This window comes from Glycine max, chromosome 18 (genome assembly GCF_000004515.6).
Source record: "Glycine max cultivar Williams 82 chromosome 18, Glycine_max_v4.0, whole genome shotgun sequence".
Taxonomy (NCBI): Eukaryota; Viridiplantae; Streptophyta; class Magnoliopsida; order Fabales; family Fabaceae; genus Glycine; species Glycine max.
The window spans coordinates 7,118,406-7,144,394 of record NC_038254.2 but is presented as its reverse complement, the minus strand read 5'-3'; the positions used below and the strand labels follow the sequence as shown (position 1 = coordinate 7,144,394).

Here is a 25,989-nt window from a genome sequence, read left to right as displayed (position 1 = left end):
GAAATTTTCTAAAGAAAATTTTCCATCTGAAAAGCGGGGAAAACAAATATCATCATGCCTGATAAGTGATATCTATGTTTTAAAAACGAATTGACATGATTATAGAAACATACATGCAAGAATCAAATTTGAAGAATGTTACCTTTGTTTAATCAAATATTTTGCACCAAAACGAAAATTGGAGTAAGGACTCTACGAGGAAAAATTAAAGAGGAATGTAAGATGGGTTGATTTGTAAAGCAGTTCGTGAAGTTAATTTGAGGTCTACGTTATTAACAAGATGTGATCCACTTCGACACAAGTTTCGAACAACACGTGTTGGACTACTAATGTTGTTTTGGATACTAAATAGAAATTATCAATGTACCTCATGTCAGTATAAAAAAAAGTTATTCTCCCAACCAACAGAAATAATAGGCAGGTACATATGCAGTGGTGGATTTATAAAATTTTCTTAATAGATACAAAAAAATGGTCTATAACATTTTCAAAGAAAAAAGATAATATAAATTTTATAAAAAAAAAGGTATTAGAAGAATTAGAAACGGTCAAAATAAGAATGATAAATGCTCATGCAATGTGATTGATTAACTATTTTATATTTTTAACATGTCTTTTCACACAAGAATTATTTGAAGGAATAGATAATAGTAATACATGTGTATATTTATAAATCAATGTCGAAAGATGGTTTTCTACCCTAGTTTTAAAATCTGACTCGCACGGGCCAAATGAACCAAAATATGATTGAATCGGTAAAATTCGGTCCAAATAATGAACCAAAATATTTTTTAATTTAATACCTTTGTGATGGATTGAATCTATGATCTGGTGCAAGTAAAACTTCAGAACTTACCACCACGCCAACACCATTACTTAGTAAACTTATCATATTATACAAACAAAATGAATTATGCACCGATAGTATCAACTTTTTTATATAATCATTCAATTATAACAGATCATGTATAATAAGTTTATTAATTTTAAAAATAATTATCTTTAAATAATTCAAAAAGTAATTTATGATTGAATGACAATAAAAAAAATTTTACATTGTTAGTACATAATTATTAAACTACATTATACATGTATATTTAACTTTTATGATATTTATACTTATTCATTACGATTCAACTATTGACCTACTAATTTGATTAGTGACCCATTAATTTAGCGTCTCAACGGGTCGACAACCTATCTAATTTTGAAAATATTATTTTTTACATCAGTTGTGATAATAATTAGTGTAGACAACAAGTACTTTTTATATCAATTTTTGATACAACTAATTTAGAAAGTAACTTTTATATATGAAATCAATTTAGAAAGTATTCACTTTCTATATCGATTGATTCCACACTACTCCTACAACCAATATGTCTAGAAAGTAAAAAAACAATGGATGTTAAAAACTTTTATTGTATTAGTGAGATATGTCAATTAAACTATGTAATCTCTTAGGAATCCCACACTATTCTTTGAGTAATGGATTACTCATAAATTTTTGATAAGTAACTCGAGTAATCGATTACATGTTATTGATAATCAATTGCTAGAAAGATATTTTTTATAGTAATCAATTACCTATAATTAGGACTAATCAAATACCTGAAGGTTGCTTCTGAAAAGTAATCAATTATCCCAGTTAAGTAATTAACTTACTTTGTGGGTTTTTACAAAGTTGGAGCCTATTTGATTTTCTAAAGACTCGTTCATCACTAATTTAAGTGAAAAATATTGATTTACAATGTTGTATTCTTCCAAAAAAAATTCTAAAAAACTCTTATTGATTTTGTGAAGATTATTAAGGAATTGTTCATCTTGAAACAATCAGGGTTGTGCAATATCTTTGTTCTGCTTTTTTCTTTCAATTTTGGAAGCTTGAGTGTGGATTCTCAAGCAAACCCAAGGGCAAGGTATCCTTTGGGTTGACAACTAAGTGAATTCTAAAGCAATCGATATGACACGCACACATGCCAACATAAGCAACTATTTTTTTTTCTGATTAATCAGTAAAAGGGTTACACCGGTTTATATAATAATATGTTTCTATAACATATTAAATTGTTAATAAGTAATAATTGTTTAATAGTATATAAAATACTTTTATAATAATTTTTATATTGATAACATTATACAATAGCTAATTATTATTATTATCTTCATCTTATATAGATATAAATATGATTTATATTTATGTGTTTTATATACCTTCATTAAATTTGTTCATGATCCTCTAGTAACTTTTGTCTTATGCTTCCCTGCAAAAAATAACAAAAATTTCTTCTTATGTATTAAGTCAACTGTTCAATAAGTGACCTTTCAATTCTCCTTCAATTTTCCTTTATTTTATCACGACAATGATTTTAAATATTAATTTAAAATATGATCGATAATATTAATTGCATCAGCTATATTATATATATATATATATATATATATATATATATATATATATATATATATATATAATTTTTAAATATATTCCATTAACAAGTGAATCAGTTGCATGTCTTAAATTTGATGGATTCATAACCACTCTTTATTCTATTCTTAATTTCAAAATAACTTAGCCAAACACTCTTACCCTTAATATACAAATTACATATATATTGAGAGGTTTCACCCAACACTCATTGTACAATCAAAAACATGTAGGATCATAAACAAATAAAGACACCTTCAACTCAAACTCAAGTTGTGTCAATACTCTCCACTGTGGGTGGTGCATAAAATTTGGCAATTGTTGTATATAGAAGCATTACCCTTACTCTCCACTGTGGGGGTGATATAATTCACATAATATTTCATAATTATTGAATTGTACATAATTCACCTTGCTATTACTTATTTTAAAGTCACGCAAAAATAATATTTTTTTTAAAAAAATTAAAGACTTTAAATACACGTAGTATAGATTAGTATACAGATTAGTTTCTGAAGCATAAAAAAAAGTATAGAGATTAGTTGACACCCTAAATATATATAACGTAAGATAAATATACATGCGTATTATGTACGCCTTGGAAACATTCTCGCGTGAAGAACATGTTAAAAATATAGTGCTAAATATAAGATTATCTGCGTCTTTTCTCTCAGCAAGCCAAACTTTTCCATTGTACGGACTCACGAAGACTGGCATTCAAGGAAACCAGGGATTGAATTAAAAATATTAAATATTAGAGATAAAGTGATTTTTCAATAAAATATAAAATTTGTTACAATGGATGGATCCATTATAATCTAATTGTGAAAAGCAGGATGAAGATACGAAGTGATTTGCGTGTATAGCATTGCTCATTTGATAATAATACCGCATGCATTATGTTGTTCTTCACATATTTTTTAAGAGTAATGTTTTGGTGTAATAATAAGTTTGGGAAACTTGTCTATGTTCAACGATAATGGTTAGAAAGTTAGAGAAGAGGGAATTAAATACTTTATTTTTACAAGTTTGTTTATGATAGAACAATAGGATATATATGGTTTGTATTTTCATTTTTTGATTTTCTATGTTTTATTTTTAAAACATTACAATTCTGAAAATATATTTCATTTAATTTCTTGTTTTTTTATTTTTAAATAAAAATATTAAAAATTTATGATATAATGATTTTTGTATTTTTATATTTATTTAAAATCATATTTTTTATTGTATTTTTATTTTATTTAAAATGAGGTTTTTATGCGTTTTCAACTAAAAATGAGATTTATTATTTCAATTTTCTGGTTTGTTTAAAAAAATATTTTGACTGAGAGTGTTTTTAAAAATCTAACCAAATACATTTTTATCATATTTTTTGTTTTAAGTGAAAATGGAAAAATAAAACATCCAAGCAAGCCAAAGACTCTTAATTTAGTGAGAAAAAGAATACTAACATATAACTAAGAGCCAATATATGACCTGTCATTTAGATGATGTTTTTATAATTTTTTCCTATTAAATCTCAATTTTAAATTGAAAAATTGAAAGAAAAAAAAAAGGAAAAAGAAAAGTAAAGCAGAGCCGCAATCATTTTAAATCTAAAGATACGAAGACCACTATCTATAATTACGAGTTTTTTATTTTTATTTTTTATCCTCACGTTGTTAAGGAGGTCTGCTACAAAATATTCAGAATGATATCATCATGGGCTACGTAATAATACGTTAGCATTGACACATCGTCAGATAGACTAAAAAGGGAACAAAATTAAAAGGGAATACAAATAACTTTTTCACAGGAATGAAAAATAAAAATAAAAAACACGAACTCAAAGAAAGAAAAAAACATATTTATAGAACTAATAAATATTTAAGTCTTAAATATATATATTTTTAAATTTTAATTTAAATTAATATAAAATAAAATTCTTAAATAAACAAAAAATCAAGCAACAATATAATATATCACTTAACTATATAATTTTTGTGGGCCCAAATGCTCCATGGAATAACTCAAACTTGAAGACTTTCATTAGAATTCATCACTTAAGTCATCAATCAATAATGTATGAAAATAAAAGATTTAATTATAAAATGTTTGAGCAAACCATTGGCATCGGGGGCAGAAGAGTGGATCTAAGTGGGAGATGGAGGGGGAGCCATGGTAGGAACCCAGAAGAAAGGGTAAATCAAGAAAATAGATTATGTGATGAGATTTACAGCAAGCACACAGGAACTGTGTGTTTTTGCTTTGTAATTTTTACGGTTTAATTAAAATTAAACAAAAGGAAAGAGAATTAAAATTGGGTATTGATTTAAGGGAAAGAAATAAAGAAGCAATCTAAAATAAACAAATGAAAAGAAAATATAAGTATTTAGGGAAAATTATAATAAAAAAATTGCAAGATAAGATTTGTTAATGTCCGTATTTTGCTTTTTTTTCTTCTTCTTCTAATTTTCAAGTTTCTAGCTATATGCTTCTAGCTTTAATCCTTAGAGTCACACCATACCACTTTATTCTTGATTTGATGTCTTAGAGTTGATGAAACAACCTTGAAACATGAAAATATCAAAAGCATAACTGGTTCCCAAAGAATTGAAAAAGATTACAAATGCAAGATTAAGTCCTAAATGTCAAAATATGAATGATGTAAAATGCAACGCATTAATTTATCCCTCTAATAATTATTTTAAATAATTTGTTATGATTTATATAAATTTAATTATATTTTAAAATACAACTTTATTTTTTAATTTTTATTTTCCTAAAACATATTTTATGGTATTCAAATTAATGTAGTATTTAATTTATATAGTATTCATATAAACTTATAGTAAAACTGTTGGAAAACTTGCAGCAGCATAACTTCATTTTACAAAATAAAAACAAAAGAACCCATTTGAGTATTTTGAATCCAACATATCTCTAAAACCAACAAAATTGTAATTGTTGAGATCTCCTGTGAATATTTTAGTGGACCGCTAGGAAGAAGAAAAAGAAAAACTGCACTGATAAAACCACTCAATGAAACAAAGATCAAGAAAATCATCATCAAACACTAGCAGTGAGTAATAAAGATCGGCAATGGAATCAAAATAAAGTTAAACATTTTAATTATGTTGGCACCCAAAGTCAATTTATCACCTTCTAAACCAATCCCAATTTATTCTCAAAAGACCAATAAAGTACGGGGGGATTAGACCAAAACCCATGTCAACTAGAAGTGAAACTATACTGAGTAAGTCCCAAAAGATTACGGGCATGATGATGGGAGCAAAAAGAAGGAACTAACCATATCTATCCAGGTATATTGTGTAGGAATGGTTACACAGCAAGATCAAGCTCATTTGGGTGATGGCCCCAATTAGAATATATTAATCCACTCATTTGATGAGATGGATTATAAGAATTGGATTGTTGCGGCATATTTTGTATTTGTTGCATATCATGTGACCGCACTGCAAAATTTGAAAGAGGAGTTGGAACCAAATTATAGGTTGATTCATGTGAGGAGTAACATTCATATCCATGTCTTTTAAGGTTGTGTCATTGATGCTTCTTCTTCTCCTCTCTTTCAGTGGGACCCCAGGACCCCATTGTGTATGAAGTGTTTTTAGCATGACTTGCAACTTGAATTGAAGTTCTTGATACAACATATTGTTGTGAAATCTGTTTCCATTTTCTTTTGCCACTGCATCTATCAAGGCCAAGGAGAAATAACCGATGTTCTTCTTCCGTCCAACGCCCGTCTTTCTTCCGAGGAGCAGATACATAACCAGGAACCCTCTCAGGGGTAGGAACTTGAGCAGTGGGAGCAGCCACATGATCAAAAAAATCGGTAAATTCAGAAAAATTATCAAGCAACTCTGACATTCTTTCTTTTTCCTTTTTGGCTTTCTGGTAGTAGTACTGATTCTGAATTAGTTCTGTTTTTTAGAATTTTTTTTGTTTAAATATACAAAGAGAGAGATCGATGCTACTATTCAAAAGGTGGTATCTTAACTTAACGTGATCAACATATAGAAATATACTCTTTATCCTTAAATTTAATTAAAGATAATTTAGATAATTTCACACTATCTTAAATGAATCCCTTGACCCAGTCAAAGCTAAATATAGCAAACCTAAAACATCTCATTGCTGCATGAAAAAATGTGGTTATTAGACATTAGTACTGTAATCTATATTTTTCTTAAGGCGTAATTGATCCTGTAATAGACTAACAGTAGTATAAAGCTCTGCGTTTAAATGAATACATTCATAATCATAGAATAAATGTTTATTTTGTCCCAATTGGTTAAATTAATATTATTTTCTCTTTAAAAAAACTTAATATTATTTTAGCCTGATAAATATGTAATATATTAGTTTGGCTCCTTAATCATAAAAAAATAGAATTAAAAATATTTTTTAACGCACAAACCAGAGGATTGAATTACTAAAGCAATGCTATTTTGTACTATTGAAAGACTAAATTAATGTTCAATTTTTACTATAATTAGATAATTGAATTCATGTCATATTTATTATTAAAAACAATGTTAATTATTCTTAAAAAAACTAAATTGAAGTGACTCTCAAAATTTTAAAGACTAAATTAATTTCATTTATTTATCTCAATCCAATGAGAAAATTTTGAAAATTGGTTTAGTGAGTTGGCCACATCTCTAACTATTAACATGTGGAAGGAATTAAAAGTGACGAAACGACCTTCAGTATGAACTTTGCGCGTACTAACTTTATATAACTCATTATCTTTTTTAAAAAAACTTTATACAAACTTATTATATTTAACTTATGTGTTATTTTGTTTCTGACAAAATCGCAGGTTAGTCACCATAATTGTAAGCTTTTTTCCACGTGTAAGATGCTCCAATAACTCAGAATTGCATAAGTTACTTATTTGTCAAAAGTGGTTAATCAATGGATTGACATTTGTTCTTGACACATAGGATTGAGATAAATAAATGAAATTAATTTAGTCTTTAAAATTTTGAGAGTCACTTCAATTTAGTTTTTTTAAAAGAATAATAAACATTATTTTTAATAATAAGTATGACATTAATTCAATTATCTAATTATAGTAAAAAGTGAACATTAATTTGGTCGTTCAATAGTACAAAATAGCATTGCTTTAGTAATTCAATCCTCTGGTTTGTGCGTTAAAAAAGATTATTTTTAATACTATTTTTTATGATTAAGGAGCTAATTAAATTAATATATTTTATATTTATCAGACTAAAATAATATTAACGTTTTTTTAAGAGAAAATAATATTAACTTAACCAATCGTGGCAAAATAAACATTTATTCTATGATTATGAATGTATCCATATAAACGCACTGCTTTATATTACTGTTAGTGGTTTTTTTTCCGTATCTTCTTTCTTCTGTTTTTTCCTACTTTCTAATTTAATTCTCAACATATACTATCTGAGACTTTCTCTTTTCCTTTTGTTTTTTTTTTAATTTAAAAATATTATAAAATATAAATATTATATTATGTAATTTTTTAATTGATTTTAAAATTACTTATTTATTAAATTAAATTTTATAATTTTGTTTTTTAATTTTTTCAAAAAAAATAATATTATTAAATATAATTATTTTTGTTTTATTATTTAATTTACTTAACATGTTTTTTAGGTGAATATTTTTATTTAAAATATGAATTTTCTAATATAATTATTTTTAATATAATTATATTACTAAATATAATTAGTTTGTTTATGTCATTAGATTTAATTAAAAATGAGAAGACTTTTTGTTTAATAATTTATTTATAGAAGAACATATTGCATTATCAATAAAATACTTAAACAATTACACTTGACTAAGGAAAAACTACTTAAGAGGAGATATGTTAGGACAATTGTTTCTGCTATGACGATGTTTTCGACAAATTCCACGTTTTTTTCTACTTTCCCATTCATTTTCTTCTTCGTGCATCTCAGTAAGAATGCGAGTTGAGACGGGTTCTTTTTCCTTGGATCAGGACCCCACTGATCTCGTTCATATTCTTGCCACATTGATTCGGGTGGCAAGAAGCCAAAATGAGTTCTTACGTGCAAAATATGTTGTAAAGTGAATAACATCAATACATAATTCATGAGATCAACATTGATAGATTTACAGACAGACATGACATGAGAACACGATAAGTGTTTAGCCGATATTCACCACAATCACACTTTTGAAATTGTAACATTACACTAAACCTTCTAGGTGGTCTGGGTGTTTGAAGTGGGAATTAAGTCTCTGTTATCATAAAAGTGTGATTGTGTATGTTGAATTTATTTACAATATGTGTGTTAAATTCTTGTTGACCGTTATTCATTGCATCAGAGACAACTAATACGGTGAGTCGAAGTTGATCATTGCTTGTTGATCTCTAATAGCAAAGAGTTGTGCGATTTTAAAATACATCTCCTCAACCAACGATGACACCAACAAATGTCGTTTTTTAACATGGAATTAACTTACTCTGACAAGTTGGTAGTCATATGTCCCCAATGCTTTCTCTCATCGAAGCATTGTATCCAATTTTTTAACATGGTATTTTCACATAACTAAAGATATATTTTCAATATATTTTTATTTAATGATATTTTCAATATATGAGTTACTACTCTTTGAAAATTTATGTCTATGGTAAAAGATAGATGTATCAATTATTCTTGTTACTGTGTTTTTTAGATTATTTTAGTACTACTAACTAATTTTCTTATTTTTTAATTAACAAACATAACAAAAAAAAATATCAACAACGCATAAATTTAACTACAAAAGTACATACAAAGTAACTAAAAAATTGTACACTAATTTTATCCAAATTTTTTTATTTTTCTTTACCTGTATATTTAAAAAAAAACAAAATTATAAAATTTAATTTAAAAAATAAGTAATTTTAAAACCAATTAAAAAAATTATATAATATAATATTTATATTTTATAATATTTTAAATTAAAAAAACAAAAAGGAGAGAGAAAGTCCCAAGTAGTGTATATTGGGAATTACATATAAAATAGTGTAGATTGAAAAAAAGTAAGAAAGAGAATGTGTATTTACCACAAAAAAAAAAACTCATTACCGTATCAATGCTTGCCTTAAAAAAATATAGATTACAGTGCTAATGTCCAATAAAGACATTTTTTATGGAACAAGGAGATATTTTAATTGATCATGGTTTGCACCATTTGTGGATGAGTGTTGGGAAAACTCAGTGATCGGAGGATTGGTGATTGTTTTAGTTTTTACTTTTTATATATTTTGGGAATTTGTCAGTTCTTGAGTATTTTAGATTATTAAAGTTGATTGGTTAATTGTGAGCTAAGTTTTTAAGAGAGAGACACTAAAAAATAATTACTCATATTGTTGTAAGTATATTTCCTATATACACAAAAAGGAGCATCAATGCCATCAAATGAAAATGCTACCCGGCTCATTATAAATCCTTTTTGGCTCTCGAAGTTTTATTGTTGCTTGGCTTTTAAGATTCACTCTGCCTTTGCTAGCTCACTCATACTATTTTGGATTTTCAAATTCTTGTTAATATCTCTCTCTCTATGATTGTTTTCATGACATTGAAGGCAAGCTCTAATCACCATCTTTTGGTTTTCTTAATTAAGTTAGTTATATAAATACCATTTAAATCATTTTTGTTTTCTTTGGTTTACAGTACTTTTGCATGGTGATGAGGATCAATATTGATTACAATGGTTGCTACAGAAAAGTGAAGAGAGCCCTTCTTGATATGCCAGGTTAGGCATCATGCATGGATCATCCTTAAATAATTTCTATATGCAAGCTTCTTATAGTTCTGAAATACAAAATTAAATTTTAAACTATTTTATATTTCTTTGATTATGCTATATATTGTGCTAGAGTTGGATACTCATCTCCTAGAAAAGAACTAGACCAGGGCAGTTGTGTGTGGAAGGTTCATTCCACAAGATGTTGCAATCAAGATAAGAAAAAAACTAACGGTAGAGTTGAGATATTAGACTTACAATTTATTTTCTTCCCTAATCCTTTTTATTTTTTTTCCTGATTAGAAACCAAACTAAGAAACTATAGAAGAACATAGCCTACATAATAATAATAATAATAATAATAATAATAATAATAATAATAATAATAAAACAAAACCAAAATAATTCCCAAGTTTTCTTCCCTAATCCTTTTTATTTTTTTCCTGATTAGAAAACAAACTAAATATTATTATTATTATTATTATTATTATTATTATTATTATTATTATTATTATTATTATTATTATTATTATTATGTAGGCTTTGTTCTTCTATAGTTTCTTAGTTTGTTTTCTAATTAGAAAATAAATTGGTACTTCGTTGAGTAGATGTGCAACAGGAGGTGCAATATCAGCAAAAGGTAACTCTTTTTTGTTTCATTTTCTATCATTTTTATCATGTTTTTCTTTCTCTTATATGTTATAAACAACAGACATACATGACATTTCAACGCATGTATAGAATAGACTTAGAAACCTTGTACCCAGGTGATACTTCAAAATTCCACTTTGCTATTGTGCTAGAGTTGGATACCCATCTCCTAGAAAAGAACCGGACTAGCGTAGTTGTGTGTGAAAGGTTTATTCCACATGATGTTGCAATCAATATAAGGATAAAAACTAACCGTAGAATTGAGATATTAGACCTACAATTTATTTTCTTCCCTAATTTTTTTTTATTTTCTGATTAGAAAACAAACTAAGAAATTATAGTAGAATAGAGACTACATAATAATAATAATAATAATAATGAAACAAAACCAAACATTATTTCCTATCTTTTATCATTATTATTATTATTTTATTATTATTATTATGTATGTTTTGTTCTTTTATGGTTTCTTAGTTTATTTTCTAATCAGAACATAAATTGTTGCTTTATTGAGTGGATGTGCAACTTGAGGTGTAACATTAGCAAAAGGTAACTCTTTTTTCTTTCATTTTCTGTCATTTTTATCATGATTTTTTTCTCTTATATGTTACAAATGACAGACATACATGATATCTCAATGCATGTATAGAATAGACTTAGAAACCTTATATCTAGAACTGTGATACTTCAACATTCCACTTTGTTATTGTATGTTTGGTTTCTTTGGGTTCCTTAAAAAAAGGATGCACTTTGGGAAGTGGTTCATCTTTTGTAGATATTAAGAAATCAAAATTTTAGTTGCTTATATTTTTTGTACTCATAGGAATGTCCTTATGCTTATATTTTGATTTTGTTTCATTATTATTATTATTATTATTATTATTATTATTATTATTATTATTATTATTATGTAGGTTCTGTTCTTCTATAGTTTTTTAGTTTGTTTTCTAATCAAAAAAATAAATTGTTGCTTTGTTGAGTGGAGGTGCAATATCAGCAAAAGGTAATTTTTTTTCTTTCTTTTTTTGTGATTTTTATCATGTTTTTCTTTCTCTTATATGTTTGGTTTCTTTGGGCCAAATCATTATTTTCTTTTGTTTCTAATGAATGTCTAACCTCTTCTATATTTAGTTTCCTTGCTCATACCTATAATGACTGTCATATTTAGTACTCAAATGTTTTCTTTGCAGCTTTGTGCTAGCTGAACTACATATTATCCACGACCATGGTTCATGATATATTCTTGACATTTTGTTTATTGATTCCTGAAGGATCCCGGGGGTATTGGTTTGTTTCTTTTTTTCAACCGGTAGCTTCTTTGGGAAATAACATTGTCATCCAAATTGCAGTTGAAAGCAGCCTTAAGATCAGTATTTTCATCCTGTTAGTTTAACTGCATGTTTAACTTTTATGTCTAAACCTTTCACTATACATATCTTTGGAGCAAATTGCACTGCTATAATACCTACTTCTTTAGCAGTTATTGTTCCTAATTGGGCAGTTTTTTATGTCTAAGATCAGTATTTGTTTTTGTTTTTAATTTTCCTCAATTTTCTTTAATGCATTTCTTGATATTTTCCATATGAGAAATCAAATGGCTTTCATCCAACAACTAGAAGCTATGGGTATGTGGTGGTTCTTATCCATTTTTTTCCCTTTTTCATTTTAACTTTTGTGGTTGTAATACCAAAGTTTCCTTGATCTTATTTTAGGAACTTTCTTACTTTCTTTCTTTTCTCATCCCGCAGGTTCTAAAGGACTACATGTTTGGTAAGTCTTTTTTTGGGCATTTTTTTGTTGATGCTTTCCTGCGATTTTTGGTTTTTTGTCAATTCATGGTTAGATTTTTTGTATCTTTGTCTTTGAATCATTTTCTGGTGGAGTTTGTTTAGAAGAAAGTGTGACTAAGTAATTTTTTTCCCATATTAATATACATCTCTATATCGTTTTCTTGCAAAACTTTTTTTATGAGCAGTAAGGTAAAAAAAATAGCGACATTTATGAAAAAATTGTGCTTGAGATTGAATTCATGTTTCTCTATTTTATTGTCAACCTTGAATGATATTTGAAGATCAAATTTCTTTTGAATTTGTTTCATTTATTTGCGATTGTTTACATATAGTTGATGTCATTTATGGGAATTTTCTACTAACAGGCTAGCTAGAAACAACCAAAAACAATGAGAGCAAGAATATCAACTTGCCTAGCGCAGGTTAGTTTTATTTCACTCACTAGTGGTGAAAACATACTTGACTTTTGTTTTAACATTTTCAATTCAATTTCTATATAATCACGGACAAATTTTTAAATAGAGATAATTTTACTTTTTATAGAGATTTAATTGGATTTTAATGATTCGATATAATCATGGGAGAATTCCCAATTGATATTATACAAATTTATTTATAGAAACTTCCAACTTCTACCGCCCCACATGTTAATGTGTGTGGTTAACATATGACAATTCTAAGAAGAACTGACCTTTCTATGCAATGGAATGACATAGTCCTCGACATTAGCATTGGTGACAAATACATTGTTCAACCTTGGTACCGGTTTCTTGCAGACAACGATTTTATCTTGGGAGATGAAGTTTCATTTTACTACCACCGTTATGATAATATTTGGAAGATTGTCATAATCTTTTGTTTGGCAAGCTGCTGTGAGTTTTCGATGAGATGTGTAATTTGAGTAATGTCTTAAAAAAGATTAAGAATTTATCAAAAAATCTGGAATGGTAGTTATAATGACTAAATTTTATTTGTATTTTATTAATTTTATAAATAATATTTTGTATTTTGAATACCAATTTTATCATCAATATTAAGTTTTTTTTTTGCTTCAACACTGTAATTCCTTTTATATATGTCTTGCAAAAAAAAAAATTTGCTAAATCACTAATTAAACGATTAGATGACCCATGGGAATGAACGGGTTACAGACTAGTTTTAATTTAAACTTCCTGCGCGTGTAGTTTATGCTTCACACTAAACTAGGAGTAGTTTTCGTTTTAATGCACGGGTTTGGAGGTATCTAAATGTATTGGTATTTCATTTCATGCATGGATGCTTGAATAGAATGATCTCCTGCTCTTTCCTTTCTTCTTGCTGCCATGTGATGTAAGTTCTAGCTTTGTTTTGTGGACATCAGTTCTGTCATAAATGGCCTATTTCCATTATCTTGGCAAAGCATTGCAACATAGTTGCTTCTGGCAACAATTTTCTTCGAGTGGTCGCCAAGAACTTCGATGTTATTGCTCTGTATTGTTGGTGTCATGTATTTAGACCTTCTAATGTTGGTACAGTGGCATGAGTTTAACTCTTGTTTAGAAATAAAATTCATTGGATTCCACCTTATCGCTTCTTTTTCAATGAATTTTACTTTTGCTTTTAAAAAATAATTTTTTTATGATTATTTTGTTTGTATTGTCAATCCGTATTAGATTAATGAAATGGTAAAATTGAAATTTTGTATGTTCTGCAGCAAAACTGCTGGATGCTTCTACTACTTCCCTCAAGTTGTCTCTTAGGTTAGGGTCCATTTTGATGGCTCCATTTGTTGATAGTTAGTTACTTGGTCATATTGGAACCCGAGTTACTTATTTTCTTTTCCACCACTTGAATCAATTAACCAATTTTCTTACTAAAGTTACAATGGAGACACTACTATATATACGTTACTATTTGAAATAATTCATTTTTTGAACTATTTATTTAATTTTAAATCTGGTTTACAAATAAAAATTTTATCCAATAAAATATTATATATATAAATATATTTTTTATACAATCACTTTTGTCTTTCATATATTTTCCGCATCACTAATATATATATATATATAAATTTTTTTTTTAATATTCTAACATTTATTTAATAAATTTTAAAAATTATTATAGTATAATATTTACATATATAAAGGTATATCATTAATATACTTATAATTTATATTGTAAGTATTATAACATTATAATTTTTTAAACTAATAACACATATATCATAATATTAAAATTAATTATATAAACTAATGATGTAGTAAAAATTGAGAAAGTATATGATAAAACAATATGAAATTTAAAAAGGAATGTATGAAAAAATATTAAACAATAAATAATATATTTTATTATCATATTTATTAGATAAATTTAGTCCATAAACTAGATTTATCTTTAAAAAGCTAGATTTAACATTTCAATACATATTTCAAAAAATAATTTAACTCGTATAATTATGTATGTATTATATAGTGTTTAATATATAATTCAAGTGGATTATTTTAGCATTTTAAGTGACCAACTAAAAATAAAGGTCTTGAATTTTTTTCTCTCTTAATGCATGTAATTCCATTATCAATACAAGCCCAACAAAAAAACCACAGTAGAAAGTAGGCAAAGAGGCTACTAGGCTACTTCATCTGCAGAAACAGCTAAAGACTTTTGCTATGTGCACCAAGCATATTGTTTGTGCATCCCGTATTAAAACAAAATTTCAAAAATGCCTTTAAGTGTTTTTCATTTTTAAGGATTACATAATTTGTATAACTTATACAGATTATGTGATTCGTAAGTTTTTTTTTAATTCAAAAATATGTTTTTTTAATTTATTAATAAATTAATTTTTTTAATAGAAAATATTTTTTATTTATAAAATAATATACGGATTAAATAATTTATATAAGTTATATCAAAATTAATTATCACAAAATTTATTATTTAAATTTACATGGACATTAAATATATATTAAAAATTTTAGTGTTATATATAACAACATTATTTATTTTATAATATAATTGGTCTATTAGCTTAGTTGCTTAGAGAGTCATGTTAATAACTTGAAAGTCACAGGTTCGATCTCTAGTGGCTTATGGATCTGTATGAGGCTTACAAATCAGCTGATCCGTATTCCTTTTACGAAAGGGTAAAATGGAAAAATCACAAAATTACTGAATGTACCAACAATTTTGCTTGGTGTGCGTAGCAATGCCCAAGATGAAGTAACACAAATTAGCTTCTTCCACTACTAACTTTCAAATAGCCCAATCAAGGGTATTACTATTGGTACTACCACTTTTACTGATAGCACTACCCATGTGGGTGTGTTTTACTCATATTCCAAAAGTCCCCCTTGAAAAATTACACAACGAAATCATATTTTCGTTGTACAATTGGGGGGTGAAAAAAAATACCAATGGAGGTATGTTTCATTGTACACTTGTACAAAAAAATTATGTTTTCAATGTTATTTTTTCACCTCCCAAATAACGCAACAGAATCATGATTATGTTGTTTTATTTGATTTTTTCCACATATATGCAACATAAATATGCTTTTGTTTTTCAACTTTATTCTCACCCCCATATTGTATAACAAAATCATAATTTCATTGTGCTAATTAACATAATGGAATCATGATTTCGTAGTTTTTTTTCTAAAAAAAATGTTTTAAGTTTTTTAAAAAGTAAAATTTAATGTTTTATATTGCAATTTAGCAACCATATTTATGCCGATTTGATAAGCCAACAATGTCCTTATAGAGCTCAATGCAATATGAACCATGTATTTTGACTCGTGAGAGAACAATACAAGATATTAATAAATACAATTGGTCTAAGACAACTCATTGCATTGTCTTGATATTTCAGCATATAAGTGGATTAAAGATGAGGGAGTTATTGTTGTTGTATATTATGATGGTGATATGATATCAAGTTTTGAGCAAGTATTGTTTGAATGTCCTAATGATCTAAAATCCATTAAAATGAGTTGACATTCATTGTCACTTAATTATATTTTTTTTATCTATAAAGTTTAAATTTAAAATCCTATTTAAGGAATTTAAATTTAATTTCACTCAAACTAATGAGATATTAGTATTCTATCTGAGACTTAAATAGACTTAACTTATTTAATAAATTGTTAATTTCAAATATCTCTCTATGCATAAGAGAAAAAATGTTATTTTTCCATTAAAAAACACGAGAAAAAATGGTTTTAATGCAAAGAATTAATTGATTTTTGTGTTGTTATCCTTTCTTGCATGCAGACTATTTCTATTTACAGACATGCTTATCTATTTTTGTTAAGAGATATAATCCTGTGAAGAGACACGCCATAACTTTTAGTGAAATATGACAATTCTTCTAAGAAACATATCCATTCATAAAAGAAGACACATTTCCATAAAATGATACAATCTCTAATAGACATATTTTTATAAAAGTAAAATTTTAGAAAAATCTCACAAATTGTTTGTGATTTAGGTCATCTCTAAATAAGATTCTGTCCACAATCCTATCATATCATTATTGCCCAATTAATAATATTACGAGTAGTTCTCAATTCTATCAATTTTTTTTCAATAAAAAGTTTAACCTTATTTATAATATAAACTTTTTTGTACACACTTAAATGAGAAGAACTTATATATGACAAGTACTTCAATAACACTTAATTAAGCTGTATTTTTTTCTTTCAATGTAGTCATGCTTACGACTTGAATCCACCACAACAACATGAACTAACACCACCACGACCATGATGCATGAGGTTACCACTTGCCACATACATCATTGCTGACTATACTAAACCAAACCAATTTGACAACTCAATGAGTGGTCATGTGCTGTGTCAAATGTCAATGCTGCACTGTTTCCCCCGTTTATGTGCCTCAACGTGCGCTACTGAATTTTATACGTCTTGCTCTTACAGACCTCATCAAATATAGTATATATTGTGGGGTTGATTTGGTAGGGTAATGGTTAAACCTCTCATCTACGTAATTTACTTCTTACAATGATATATATATAAGTACAATTTCACAATACACATTCAGAAAACCATAGGAGTGTATTTTGTTTTTTGTTTTTAGTTCATATTATAAATTGGGCTTACTGCGCTCACCCACATGATGGGTTTTCCTGGTTTAAGATGCTTTGGCCCAGAGTTTAATGTCTTGAGTGAAGTTAACATTCAAATATACGTGCTTAAGATATGTAATGAATAATAAAAAAATAAAGTTACTCTATGAAAAAAGTCACTCTATCGTTTTACCAAAATAGGCAATTTATTAATCTCAAGAGCGACGAAGAATTCAACCCTTATAAGTATTATCAACCTCATTATATAAGATAAATATTTAAGGGTCATGTAAAACAAGTTGTAGATGTTGTACAACAATTTATGTCATATTGTATTTTGTGTTTATCTTTTTCCTCTATCTTATCATTTATTTTATTTGAAATTCATTTTTTTTCTTTTTTCTCTTAGTTGTATATTTTATTTTTATAATTTATTATACAAGTATCATTTCTCAAATGAAATATAGTGTAATATTTAAAAAAAAATTACAAATTTTAGTGTTAAAATGTTTTTTTTAAACAAGTATTCACTCATTTTCACGTCTAACTGAAACATCAACACAGGTCATAAGATCTCAATCAACTCCCACTAAAGCTCAGTCTAAGTCAACAATTTATCTCAAACATTTAGCATATCTCATAGAGATCAATTTAAAAATGTTTTCTTACAAAAGGTGGTCTTATTCAAGTAAAAAATATCTCGTACGTGTAATTAAATTTTTAACATATTTCTTATATAATGTTTAAACTTAAAACTTTATTTAAGAAAACAAATATATACTATTTAAATCAACTTCTTGTACACAGTATAAGTGATTATTTAATTAATCTATTTTGAGAAAGAATTATTTTAAAGCAACATTTTTGAGATATTTCTTTTTCTTTTTAATAGTTTCTTTAAAATCAATCATCTCAAATGTACATTTCATTTTCTTTTATTTTTTAATTTCATCTTTACATATAATTTCCAAGTTATCAAATATTAATTTTTGCATGAAAAAAAAATATTTGATAACATTTTTAATGCGGAAACAAAGGGACGCTCTTGATCTTTTTACATATTTTTCGAGCTGTACATAATTTAAGCGAAAACAGAAAGCAAAGGAAAAATCATAATAACAAAATCATGGGACATAGTATTTAGTGTAATTAATTTTTGAGGACATGCTCATGATAACGAGTTGTAGAAAGATACAATAAATAACAATGGAACTGCAAATATACAATAGGGTTCAACGTCCTATAAAATCCAATTGTAGGTCAATGTGGCACTATCCAAACCCCACAATAGCTCCATCAATAACCAGAAAGCGATGTATGAATTGTATTTATCATGCTATCATGTAAGCTTTCGCCTTTCGGCACCCAAGGAGCCCCCAATTCAAAAAGAATACAAAAAACTATAAACTATAAAAGAAACCCTAGCAAGCAGTTCATCAACCAGCTAATGTTCATTTTGTCTACTTTCGCAATACAATCAAAAATATTACGGGTCCTACTCAATCTCTTTCCATGTAATTAGATTGTGTGAGATTACAGACAACTTTGCTCTCGTGAATAACTTATTGTATTAAAATATCACATATAACAGAAATTAAATTTATAGTGCACTATAAAAATACCTATCCAATATTTGATTTTAAAAATAGTTAAAAGACAATACCAAATGAAGAATGATGGACTAGACAAATATCAAAAAACTTTAATTCACTAAACTCTCATACAATCTTTTGTCTAGTGTCTAGTAAAATTAAAAATACATTATTTCTATTTTTCGACTTTTTATTATTCCACACATTTTTTCCTTTTTTTTTATACTTTTTGTCATTATTTGTTACTTTTTGCTATTGGCTGGTATCTGTGTCACTCTCTTCGCTCTTCCTTCCCCTCTTCTTTTCTTTCATTTTTCATTCTTTCTTTCTTTTTTATATTGGTTTGTTTCACTTTAGCTTGCTAGTGGATACTTTGGCCGTAAGCGAGAGCTATATGTACTGTTATTGTTTCTTTTTTGCTCATTATTTCTTTATTTTTATTGTTAATTTATTCAAATGTTCTCATCGTCATCTTCCTTCTTCTCACTATATTTTTTTCTTCCTTCTGGACAACTTTGACAAGGTCGCGTCGCGCTGTCGTGTTGCCGCCACCATCGTCCTGACCTTGTGGTGGCCTAGCACCACTAGGGCCTAGGATTTTCCAACCTACACACCAGAGCGAAGAACACTGCAAACTAATGCACTTAGGATTTTTCAACCCATTCCTTTACTTGTAAGTTGGACCAGGTCGCTCTGAGCCAGTTCCAACCCAAGCTAAAAATAAATAAAAAATAATAAAAATGAAAAAAAAGAATTGAAATGAGCAAGAAAGGTGAGACTAGTCTGAATTAAAATATCAACATAATTAATAAATTGTAATTTTTTTTATCAACAATAAGTCTAAAATAATGTTTTAAAATATATCACAATATTAATAAATTATAAATATTAGTAAAATATGATAATAAATTTTATGTTAAATAACAAAATAGTTTCAAAAGTTTCAAAATCTTATTTTGTATCTTTTTTTAGTGCAAATCAAACATTGCATAATACATAAAGATATTATAATAAAATTTATATTATTTTATCCAATACATAAACACATCAAACAAAATATAAAATAAAATTATTTATATTATACATCAATTATCAAACAACATACAATAAAAAAAAATTCGGGTATTGAATTAAAGACTTAATTCACCCTAATTTATCAAGTGGAACCAATTTTAATAACTTTAAACATGCTAAAATTATGAGTGGACCTAAATTTAAGTTTTGTGGAACATATACTTAAAAAAAAGAATTAATTGATTAAGGGTGACTGAGTCAAAAATTAATTTTATAGTAGACTTAATTTATAAAAAGAATTAATTTTTTTATAGAATTAACATCTGTAAGAATTGTAGCTTTATTTGTTTAATTTTCTCGTACTTTTTTTTACCATCAATAAATTTCTATCAATTATTGGAGACAAACTCAGAGAAACAAGGAACGGAAAAAAATTTAAAAGAATTTGCCTTTTTGCTGTCCAATCCAACATTTCTTTCTTTCACCATCTCTTTCGTTTTCTTACATGGGGTCATCGACTCATCGTCACCCGAGGGTGTTTTCTTGGACGGTGTCACCGATGACGTGGCTAACCCTCGCACTACGCCAACACGTAATTTTCATTGTATTGAAAGGATAAAAGAGTCATTTGGTAAAAAAGGCACAAGAGTACAACACTCTGAAACAGAAAGGGAGAGCTTCAAATACGAACGGGCGCACGGGATTACGCACTCTCATCTCTTTGAACTTGACTACAGCTGAAACAAAAAATTTGTCTCGAACAGCTTTCGGATTTTTCAAACCCACCCATCACTTTCTCTCTCTAACACCTTTTTCTCTCTCTAAAGAGTTGCAATATCGGAGATTTTATTTACGTGTTGAAAAGTTTTCACAGTCAGCTTTGTGAAGAAGCCTTAGAAGGTGAGTTTTATTTTATTTTTTTGTGAATTTTGTGAAGGTGGAGACTTTGATGATTTCGGGATTCTGGGCTTTGGAGTATTTGGGGTTTTGTTGTTGTTGTTGTTGTTTTTTTTTGCGAATTTGTCTGGAGAAGCTACTTTCAGTTTCGTTTGTTTTTGTCGTTCTTTTTGCTTTTTTGCTTCGTTGGTTGTCGTTTCAATTCGTGTCCTGTTTGCGGCGTTTGATGATGTTTTTATGTCGTTTTCGGGTCGTTTTGACCGACTTGAGGGGCTTTTAGTTTGCAGTGTTCTTCACTCTGGCGTGTAGGTTGGACAAACTTCTGTTCATATTTTGGAAAATAGAAATTCAATTTTTTTTAAAAGAATTTGTTGATCTTTTTATTCTGAAGGGGGTAGTTTGGACTGAAAAACCCTTTGTAAAAAAAAATAGAGTAGAATTTGAAGTGTTTTGGTACTATTTTTTTGCATGCCAAGTTTGAATTGCCTGCAGTTTTTGCATTTTGTGTTTGGAGACTAATTTGCACTGCAGAAGGGTCCTTAACATGCATTGTTAATTTTACAATATACTTAATTCTTTGGTGGGTTTATGCTTATGCATTGAGGGTGTTGTTGTGTGGATAGAATTTGGTTGTTGTGTGAGGATTATGTTGTTTTTGAAGGTTCTTAGTTGATGTAATTGAAAGGTATTCTGGAATCTTGGAGGCTGTTCGACATTAATCCAAAATAAGCTATTGATATTTGATAGGTCAAAAGTAGTTTTGAGGAAGAATCTTACTGTTTCAATGTACCTAAGGCCAGTAGTATTACTGGTTTTAGGGTTCTATCATGTCTCTTGATTCTTGATACTGCACAACAATATGTTTTTGGTGGGAGAATGATCCCGTGTCTGCCACAAAGTCATTGTAATAGATTTTTGGTATCTGGAGTGTTGTTTCTTTAACTTGATAGTGGTCTTCCTGTATGTTTTGACTAGAGATTTTTGAAACATGGAGTTGTTTTTAAGTTTGATATTTATAATTTACTAGTTTATGATGATAATACTTTTTTTTTAATTTCTTTCTTGTAACTTATTGTTTATGACAGGTTGGTTTCAAACTTCTTAATATTACAAGACACGATGGTAGCAAAAATCCGGCAAAGTGCTACTGAGTCTCCTAATCCAAAACCTGAGGTTGGAGAGATTGACACCAGCCCACCTTTTCAGTCTGTTAAAGATGCTGTCTCTCTATTTGGTGAAGGTGCTTTCTCTGGTGAAAAACCTATCTTTAAGAAGGCAAAACCTTATTCTGCTGAGGTAATTGTCATTTTTATATTTGCACTTGTTCTTAATCACAAATCCCATGGTGCAAGACAACATTGAAAGTTGCATGGTATAGCATAATAATTTTCAAGGTAGTCTATTTAATCCTTTAACATAAAAGTAAAATAAAAACCTTAATGAAGGATTAATAATATGCATTGGATGGAGCAGATAGTTACGCAGTTTACTTAATAAAGTTTTACATTATTATATTGTCCCGAGTTTCTTTCATCATGCAAGGAGACACTTGACTCTGTTAACAGTGCATACTTGTTGTCCTTGTCATAGGACTTGAAAATGCAGATTGAATTTTATTAAATAACTCTGGAAATTTTCTCTGTACTGATAAAAATATGGTATCAGTTCCAGAAGAAGGCTCTGTATACAAGTGCATCCTACTATCCTCCCTCTTTCTATAGAAAAACTTCAATATAATAAGTCAGAAGTCAGAAACCTATAGAAAACCTCTATGACCAAATGACCCAAAACCTGTATGTCCAAAGAAGGTTCTTCCCCTTACACACTCACACACACACATCCTGGAACACTTCATTTCCTCTTCTTCTCACTGCCACGTCAAAATTCTGTTATGCTGCAGCCTGATAGCATAAACATTCTCAACATTTTCCATGGTGTCATCCTTGCACTCATGGGTCTAACATTTTACTTTTAAAATCAAGAATATAATGTCATATTGAATTTTGCCTTTTCTCATCATTTTCCCCCTGAAACGTGAAGATCTTGTGCATTTTTTTTTTTAACAAATTGAACGTTTGTTCTATTTAAGAGTATATCTCATACATCTTATGGTAAATCTTACCATGTTAGCAATAACCTTTCAGTTTTAATTACTTTAACTCTTCTGACAGCATTTTCAACAATTTTAGCTTTTATTTAAGTGATAATCATTCTCAGTTTGACCATGTAAATGGTTTGTAGGATAAATCAGGTTCCTAAAATGGTCTTTTTTTTACACAAAATAGTATGCACATATATATCATATGGGAATCAGAAACAAGATTTTCAGGGTGTCTCAACTCTCAACAATGTTCATGGTTGAAGGATATTAAAACTACATTGTTATACTTTGTTTTGTTTAGATATTTTTAAAATACAAGATGATGTGATGTTCATAATTTAAGAGGGAATATCTTGTGCATGTATGAATAGGTACAGGTTTCAATGTACTTAAGAGTTAAGGTAACATTACAATTTCCATGTAACATTATGTAAATCTCCATCCACCATTTTAGATAATGAATTGCCATAGATAGGAATATCTGTTTTAATTGAACACCACTTAAGTTGTTCTAGTAACACAAGCTGTTCTAACTTCTGACCACTAAATTGAGTTATCTGATAGTTATTTTCTATTTCCTTCTTTCAAGGTTAGCTTTGATTGTACTGTCTTTTTTCAATTTACAAGTTTGTTCTTTTACTAGAGAGTTTTGGCCAAGGAGACACAACTTCATGTTGCCCAAAAAGAGCTGAACAAGTTAAGGGAACAAGTAAAGAATGCTGAAACTACTAAGGCTCAAGCTCTTGTGGAGCTTGAAAGGGCTAAAAGGACAGTTGAGGATCTGACACAAAAGATAAAAGTTATCAGTGATTCTAGGGAGTTGGCAATTGAGGCAACAGAAGCTGCCAAGAGTCAGGCAAAACAGCTTACGGAAGAAAAGTATGGTGTCCCTGATGGAACAAATGTTGCTTGGAAGGAAGAGTTAGAAGCTGCTGTTAAAAGGTATGCATCTGTCATGACAGAACTTGATGCTGCAAAGCAAGCACTGAGCAAGACTCGGCAAGAGTATGATTCATCCTTGGACGCAAAAAAGTCTGCTTTCAAGCTAGCAGCAGAAGCTGGAGATGCATCAAAGGAAAACACAGAAAGAGCATCTGAGCTTTCTAAAGAAATTTCAGCTGTAAAGGAGTCAATTGAGCAAGCAAAGCTTGCTTCTATTGTAGCACAGCAACAGCAAACAATGATTTTAGCTGAGAAAGATGTTCTAAGACAATCATATAAAGCTACCTTGGAACAATCTGAAAAGAAATTGCTTGCTTTAAAGAAGGAATTCAGTCCCGAGCTTGCCAAAAATCTTGAAATGCAGCTGGCAGAGACAATGTCTGAAATTGGGACGCTGCAAAAGGAAATGGAAAATAAAAGAACATCGGACTTGGACTCCGTGAAAAGTGTCACTTTGGAGCTAGATGATGCTAAGGAGTCTTTGCAGAAAGTAGCAGATGAGGAAAGCTCTCTTAGAAGCTTGGTGGAATCTCTTAAGGTAGAACTGGAGAATGTAAAAAGAGAACATTCTGAATTGCAGGACAAAGAATCTGAGACTGAATCCATTGTGGGGAATCTGCATGTCAAGCTCCGCAAATGCAAGTCTGAGCTTGAAGCCTGCATGGCAGAAGAATCTAAAGTTAGAGGTGCATCTGAGGAAATGATCTTGACACTTAGCCAGCTGACATCTGAAACTGAAAATGCAAGGCGGGAAGCAGAAGATATGAAGAACAGGACAGCAGAATTAAAGAAGGAAGTTGAAGTTACCATGCTTGCATTAGAAGAAGCAGAAAAAAATCTTAAAGTGGCGCTGGAAGAAGCAGAAGCAGCAAAAGCAGCTGAGAAAAGTGCTCTTGACCAGATTACGATTTTAACTGAAAGGACTACTGCTGCACGTGCATCAACATCTGAATCTGGTGCTGTGATTACGATCTCAAAGGAGGAGTTTGACTCGCTAAGCCATAAAGTTGAGGAGTCTGATAAATTAGCAGATATGAAAGTGGCTGCTGCCAAGGCACAGGTTGAAGCTGTGAAGGCTAGTGAAAATGAGGCTCTCAAAAGGTTGGAGACAACTCAAAAGGAGATTGAGGATATAAAGACTGCAACCCAGGAGGCTTTGAAAAAAGCTGAAATGGCTGAAGCAGCGAAAAGGGCAGTGGAGAGTGAGCTTCGAAGATGGCGCGAGAGGGAGCAGAAGAGGGCCGCAGAAGCTGCATCTCGAATTCTGGCTGAAACACAGGTGTCAACAGAATCGTCTCCTCAGCACTATAGGATTCAAAAGCAGAATCCTCCTCGAACAATGGTGGAGGTGAAAAAGTTTGAAAAGGAGAAGGTTTCAGTTTCAAAGAAAACCCTCTTGCCAAATATTAGTGGCATCTTCCAAAGGAAAAAGAACCAGGTTGAGGGTGGTTCTCCTTCTTATCTGCCTGGTGAGAACCCTGTATGAGATTTGAAATTTGTAGCAGTTTGTGCAGCTCTTGAATGTGAGAGGAACATTTATTTGTGTGTAGTTGAGGAATTTATTTCATCAGATTTTGTCATTGTAGTCTGTTTGAAGGATTGTGTAGTGTTTGTAGTTTGGTGACAAATTTGGGCATGTATCATGTAAATGGAACCAGAAGTAAGATTAAAATCTACTGGTATTTTTCTGTTGATACTAAGCTTTCATGTCCGGTGACTGGTAGTTTGAACTATATCGAAGGAAAGGATTGTGTAATG

The 25,989-nt window shown here is 29.0% G+C and overlaps 1 protein-coding gene across 1 annotated transcript; it reads left to right on the top strand.

Moving 5' to 3' along the window:
* Window positions 1-20,973: 20,973 nt before the first annotated feature.
* LOC100794569 (WEB family protein At5g55860) lies at window positions 20,974-25,925 on the top strand. Its single transcript, XM_003551378.5, has 3 exons — window positions 20,974-21,191; window positions 22,274-22,484; window positions 23,933-25,925. Exons 2-3 carry the CDS (start codon window positions 22,308-22,310, stop codon window positions 25,715-25,717), a joined length of 1,962 nt encoding a protein of 653 aa, XP_003551426.1. The 5' UTR covers window positions 20,974-21,191; window positions 22,274-22,307; the 3' UTR covers window positions 25,718-25,925.
* The last annotated feature ends 64 nt before the right edge of the window (window positions 25,926-25,989 follow it).